The following is a 6,668-nucleotide window of genomic DNA, read 5'->3' on the forward strand; positions in this document are numbered from 1 at the left end:
AAAAAGCCAGAAGTGGTGCTGTGGCTCAAGTGGTAGAGCGACAGCCTTGAGCTGAAGAGCTGAGGGACAGCGCCCAGGCCCAGAGTTCAAGCCCCATGGCTGACCAAAAAAAAAAAAAGAAAAATCCAGGTACCTGTGGCTCACACCTATAATCCTACTCAGGAGGCTGAGATCTGAGGCTTGAGGTTCAAAGCCAATTCAGACAATAAAGAGACTCTTATTTCCAAGTAGTCACAGAAAAATTTAGAAGTGGCACTGTGGCTCAAGTGGTAAGAGTATTATCCTTGAGCAAAAAAGCTCAGAGTGCCCAGGCCCTGAGTTCAAACTCCAGGACCAGGGCCAAAGAAAAATATCATTTGAGGTAATGGAAATGCCAATAACATTTGATCTGAACTTTAAACATTGCGTATATATTAAATTGTATACTGTACCCCATAAACATGCACAATTATGTTTCAACTAAAATAATACGTACATTAGCTGAATATAGTTGTATACAACTATAATCCCAACACCTAGAAGATTAAGGTAGAAGAAAAGTTCAAGGCCAGCCTAGGCTACAAAAAACTCCCAATGGGCCAGGCACCGGTGGCTCACACCTGTAATCCTAGCTACTAAGGAGGCTGAGATCTGAGGATCATGGTTCAAAGCCAGTCTGGGGAGGAAAGTCTGTGAGATCGTTATCTCTAATAAACTACCAGAAAACCAGAAGTGGTGCTGTGGCTCAAGTGATAGAGCACTAGCCTTGAGCTGAAGAGCTGAGGGACAGCACCAGGCCCAGAGCTGAAGACCCATTATGGATAGACAAACACACAAACAAACAAAACAATGACTGGGGTGTAGTATAGCGGTAGAGTGCTTGCCTAACATGTACAAGGCACTGTACTGGTTCAATCCCCAGCCCAGAAACAACAAAGGCTTTAGGATGAGTTTGAGCTGGACTTAAATCTCTATTTTGACTTGTGTGTAGCTGTGAGTAGAGGGCTGAAAAGACACATAGCTTAGGAACAACCAAGAGTCACCTCACAGGAAGAGGCCATGTATGGCTGATATGTGACACGTGTTGGTGGCACCTTTCAGGAGGGCTGGCCGCGCCTCATGCCAGTCCTGCTGTCCTGCTCTCATCCTATCCCTTCTCCAGTAGATGCCCAGGTCCTAAGACCATCAAGGAATCCGCCACTCGGGCTGCAAACTATGGAGGGTGGAAGAGGCTGGACAACTAAGGGGAAAAACTCACAAGGTCTGTCCCACACCTAGGACCAACCCAGGACATAAAGGGAGGTAATTAGGTGCCTTCAAAGGAGCTGAAGTCAGGTGCCAGTGGCGCACACCTGTAATCCTAGCTAGTCAGGAGGCTGAGATCTGAGAATCGCAGTTAGAAGTCAGCCAGCCTGGGCAGAAAAGTCCCTGTGAGACTCCTATCTCTAATTAACCACTCAAAAACTGGAAGTGGTGGTGCTCAAGTGGTAGAGTACTAGCCTTGAGCACAAAGAGGCTCAGGGACAGTGCCCAGGCCCTGAGTTCAAGCCCCACAATCAGCAATTTTAAAAATTATTATATATATATTTTATTTTGTTGGTCATAGGGCCAGAACTCTGAGCCTGGGCACTGTCCCTTAGCTCTTCAGCTCAAGGTTAACACTCTATCACTTGAGCCACAATGCCACTTTTGGCTTTTTCTGCTTATGCGGTGCTGAGGAATTGAACCCAGGGCCTCATGCATGCAAGGCAAGCACTCTACCATTAAGCCACCTTCCCCGCCCTTGACAAAAATTTTTAAAAATTAAAAAATAAAAATGGAAGGAGCTGAGTGGAGAGGCTGGAAGTGCAAGAAGAGAGGCTGTGGGTGGCCCCAGAACCCACGTTTGGGGCTTCCCACCTCACTCAGCCATAGACACCCTCAGAAATATGACTGAGCAGAACAAAGAACAACTGAATGACTCCCTCCCCAACACCCAAAGGGTTCTCTCAGAAAGGGAGCAGCCATCCTTGTCAGGGGTCCATAGACAAAACCACAAGGAAGAAGCTCAGAACAAGCCTGCTGCTTGCAGCTATCAGAGCCCATCAGATGTGCTACCCTGTGAGCTAAGAGCGCCCCATTGCATCAAGCAGACCTGGACAGTGGCCACCTCCCTGTTCCCCTGCCAACAAAGGTGGACTTTTCAAACACGTCCCCCTCCCCATGCTTGTTGTCTGGCATCACTCACCAATGGCAGTGCTCCACCTGGCCGGCGTATCTGGTAGGTTGAACCATGGGGCAGGCTGTGGCTGGAAAGAAATGGGACTCTGCTGCCCAGGCATCTCTAATTGGTGGGGAAAAGAGAAAGATCCATTGAAACAATGGTGACTGGGAAGGATGTGGACTGCTCAGAAAAAGGCAGGAGGCAACTGCTATGCATCTGCTGATTTCAATTGCAGGTCTGTTGTGTGCCAGACAATTTGCAATCTTAGCAAAGTCCAAAAGCCAATGGAACGTGGTAAAAAGGGAATGTGTAGCAACTGCACTTCCATGGTCTATTCTGAAACCAGGGGAATCAGATGGATCCCAGGAAATGCCAGCCTGCAGGGGAAGAAGGCTAAATGCATCTGCATGACATAATCTTTAGTTTAGAGAGGGCATACTAAATCTTCACGCTGGTGGCAAGCGGTCTTCTATCCCAAATTCCAAAGACCTGGTTTTGTGTGTGTGTGTGTGTGTGTGTGTGTGTGTATTTATGATTGTGCGCGCACATAGGTTTGCTAGTTCTGGGCTTGAACTTGAGGCCTGGGTGCTATCCCTGAGCTCTTTTCATTCAAGGATAGCATACTAGTACTTTGAGCCACAGCACCACTTTTGGTTTTCTTGTGGTTAACTGGAGATAAGAATCTCACAGACTGGGGCTGGGAAGATGGCTCAGTGGTAGAGCGCTTGCCTTGCATGCATGAGGCCCTGGGTTCAATTCCTCAGCACCACATAAGCAAAATGAAAAAAGCCGGAAGTGACGCTGTGGCTCAAGTGGTAGAGCTTTAGCCTTGAGCTGAAGAGCTGAGGGACAGCGCCCAGGCCCACCCACAACCGGACCCAAAAAACAACAACAACAAAACAATAACAACAACAAAGAATCTCACAGACTTTCCTGACTGTGCTGGCTTTGAACCCCAATCCTCTGGTCTCAGCCTCCTGTGTAGCTACCCCTTAGCTTTTTCACCCAAGGCCGGTGATCTACCACTTGAGCCATGGCTCCAGTTCTGGCTTTTTGCTGATTAATTGCAGATTAAAGCCTTACAGACTTTCCTACCCAGGCTGGTTTCAAATGGGATCCTCAGATTTCAGACTCATGAATTGCTAGGATTACAGGAATCAGTCACCAGTGTCCAGCTAGAGACCTAACTTTTAGAGGCAAACCATTAAAACTGTCCCAGTGACAACCCTGGAAAAATTTACAATGGTCAAGGCAAGGGTTGGGCTTCAAGCAGAGAAATTTAGTGGAGTCCCTCTGGCAAAGATCCAGCTAGGACTGGCAACATGGCTGGAGTAGCTCAATGCTTGCCTGGCAAGCATTAGACCCTAAGTTCAATTTCCAGTAACATGCAAAGACACAGGTAATCTCAATCAAAAGCCCTTTCTTCCTTTTTTCCTTCCTTCTCCTCCCCCTTTTTTTTTTTTGCCAGTCCTGGGGCTTGAACTCAGGGCCTGGGCACTGTCCCTGAGCTTCTTTTGCCCAGGGCTAGCACTCTACCACTTGAGCCACAGACCCACTTCTAGCCTTTTCTGTGTATGTGGTACTGGGAAACCAAACCCAGGGCTCCACATATGCTAGGCAAGCACTCTACCACTAATTCACATTCCCAGCCCTCCTTTTTTTTTATACTGGCACTGGGACTTCAACTCAGAGCCTTGTGCTCTTGCTTGGCTTTTGCTGTTCAGAAATGGTGTTTTAATCACTTAAGCCCGTGGTCCAATTCCAGCTTTGTGCTAGTTAAGTGGAGATAATCTCTCAGATTTGTCTGTCTGCTCAGGATGGCTCTGAACCTTGATCCTCAAATCTCAGTCTCTTGAGTAGCTAGGATTACACATGTAAGCCTGATCTTTTTATTTTGTTGTCATTGTTGGTCGTGGGGCCTGAACTCTGGGCCTGGGTGCTGTCCCTCAGCTCTTCAGCTCAAGGCTAGTGCTCTACCACTTGAGCCACAGCACCACTTCCTGGTTTTTCTGCTTATGTGGTGCTGAGAAATCGAACCCATGGTCTCATGCATACAAGGCAAGCACTCTACCACTGAGCCACTTTCCCAGCCCCTGTAAGGCTGATCTTGAAAGGCCCTTTCTTCCTTATCAGATGGTGAACTTTAAATTGTATGTAAAGTCTTCTATATCTCTGCACCGTAGCACCCAGCATGGAAGCCTAGAATGTTGATGTAACAGAATCTCTCATTTTTCTGGGCATTTCCTCTCTCATGGTCATCACTTGGAAACTACAGCAACACCCTAAACTTATACACAGGCATCACTACCACCTATGGTTTTGGGAGGATAACTCCTGGAGAGTATAAACTACTTGTCTCTACGCTGACACTCACAGATTCCAGAAACACAGTCATTAGAAACATCTGAAAGAGTAGACAGCTGTCTAGCCTGGAAAACAAATCTCATCGCAGAATGAAATCTGAAGCTGGTTCTGTCTCAGTCTCCAGTCCAAATTATACAAACCCCTGTGAATTCAGCCCTTACCAGAACTCAAGACAAGGAACCCAAGGGAGGAAGAAAAAAAAAAATCAGATCCGATACAAAGCCAAATATCTCCCTCCCCCCCCCTCCATATTTAGTCTCAGTATACTGTCCATCTTCTTAACAGTTGGGCTCCACAATCAGATATGGGCTTTGGACCGATAGGGGACTGTGGGCAGAATTCCTTAATTTGAAGAGAGTCACCGGGAGTTGGTGGCTCAAGCCTGTAATCCTAGCTACTCAGGAGGCTCAGATCTGAAGATCTCTGTTTGAAGCCAGCCCGGGCTGGAAAGTTGGTAAGTCTCCTGTCTTCAATTAGCCATCAAAAAGCTGGAAGTGGAGCTGTAAGCTCAGGTGGTAGAGCACTAGCCTGGAGTGAAAAAAAACTAAGAGACAAAGCCCCAGGCCGAGATCAAGGTCCAGGATCAGCACCAAAAAAAAAAAAGAAAGAAAGAAAGAAATTTAAGAGTCAAGCAGCAACAATATTTAGCATTCTTTTCTACGTGCGCATTCCAGGCTTTGCGTCCCCTCATCCTACTCAACCACGGGCCCATGCTGCTTAGCGAGTTCGAGAACGATCTTCCTCTCGTCCAGGCTGAACATGACCAAAGGCGATGCAGGAAATGCCCTCCACAGAGGACTGACATTTAAATGCGTGGATGTCACGGGGCTGGGACGGTGTGTTTTTTTTTTCCCCTCCGTTCGGCTACTTTTCTGCACGAGGCACCACCTCCCCAGCCACCATTCACTCCTTCCTTGACGTGGGGCCCGATGTGAAAGCGAAAGTAACCAAAAGTCCCTGCAGGTTCGGTGCACGGCTGCCTCGGGACCCGACCGTCTGGCCTCGGCCTCGGGCCTCGCTTCGCGCTGCGGGTCCCGGCCTCAACTGACCCAATGACCCTGCCCCTAAGTCTCCCGTAGGGCCCGCGGGAAGGGCCACAGAGCCAAGGGGCTAAGGAGAAGGGGACCCCGGAAGCTGCGCGCTCCTAGCCCAGTCAACCCGACCCGCCCGCCCCGAACGTCCGCTCACCCGCGGACAGCGGCACCAGCCGGCCCGCAGCGCCGCCGCCGCCGCCGCCATGTTGGAGGAGCCCGTGTGACCTTCTTGCGTCGCGCGCCGATGGCGTCATCCGCCTCGCGGGCCTGGGAAAAGCCGGGTCGGGGGCGGGGTTTAGGAGAGAGAATGGCCTCTGATTGGGCAAGACTCTCCAGGTAGCAAGTGAACGAGCGTTGTAATAGGGGTGTAATAGGTCCAGGCTTTTGGCAGAATGAGACTTATGATTGGATCTGGTACTTTTGTGATATTTGTGGTTGGGTAAGATTACGAAGAGGCGGAGCCTGAGGGTGGGAATTCAGTAGCCCGAGTGATTCCGCGAAAGAGACCGTTGTGTTCCCCGTAACTCGAGGGGTGTGCAGGTGGTTTGACCCACTGCAAGGATGGATTCAGTTGGATTCTGACTGGACTAAACCAATGCGGGATTGACTCTGCTCTACTGACCTTGGGGATTGTCAAGTTGATTTGCTCCAAGAAGCAAAACTGTCCAGCGCTTTGGGAAGAAGTTTATTTCTAGCCCAGTACGAGAGGGGAAAGCTGAGACCAGGCTAATTTGGGGCCAGTTCTTCATCAGTTTAGTGTGCGTGGAAACATCTGGCTCCTAAGAAGCCCACCTTCGTTGTTTTTCAGCTGTTTTGTATTTGGAGGATGCTGCCATCTAGTGGTGGTACTTGGATGTACCCGGGCAATCTGGGGCTGGGAGAGGGAGGTGAACTGGTGCCATGGGTTACCCTTTGTCCTTTTGAAGCTGTGATCTGAGCTTGAAAATGAGGGAGGTTGCACTTCAGAGTACTGAAGACAAGAACAACAGCCCAGCCATGAGGACGATCAGCCCCAGCGATGTTAAGGCTTCAGTCAACAGATTGGCCTTGTGTTATCTAAGAGACCATTCTTCTCCGCAGAGCCAAGG

General features: G+C 49.1%; 1 protein-coding gene across 1 annotated transcript in view; it reads right to left on the reverse strand.

The window, feature by feature from the left end:
• The window catches only part of Timm44 (translocase of inner mitochondrial membrane 44 homolog (yeast)), a 16,737-nt gene extending 10,926 nt beyond the window's left edge, over positions 1 to 5,811 (reverse strand). Inside the window, exons 1-2 of the mRNA XM_013033598.1 lie at positions 5,735 to 5,811; positions 2,207 to 2,302 (exon numbers count right to left, since the gene is read on the reverse strand). Coding sequence (XP_012889052.1) covers positions 2,207 to 2,302; positions 5,735 to 5,785 — 147 coding nt within the window. The 5' untranslated portion in view covers positions 5,786 to 5,811. The remainder of the gene's footprint in view (positions 1 to 2,206; positions 2,303 to 5,734) is intronic.
• Between the last annotated feature and the right edge of the window lie 857 nt (positions 5,812 to 6,668).

The sequence above is a fragment of the Dipodomys ordii genome, unplaced genomic scaffold (genome assembly GCF_000151885.1).
Source record: "Dipodomys ordii isolate 6190 unplaced genomic scaffold, Dord_2.0 Scaffold171, whole genome shotgun sequence".
Lineage (NCBI taxonomy): Eukaryota > Metazoa > Chordata > Mammalia > Rodentia > Heteromyidae > Dipodomys > Dipodomys ordii.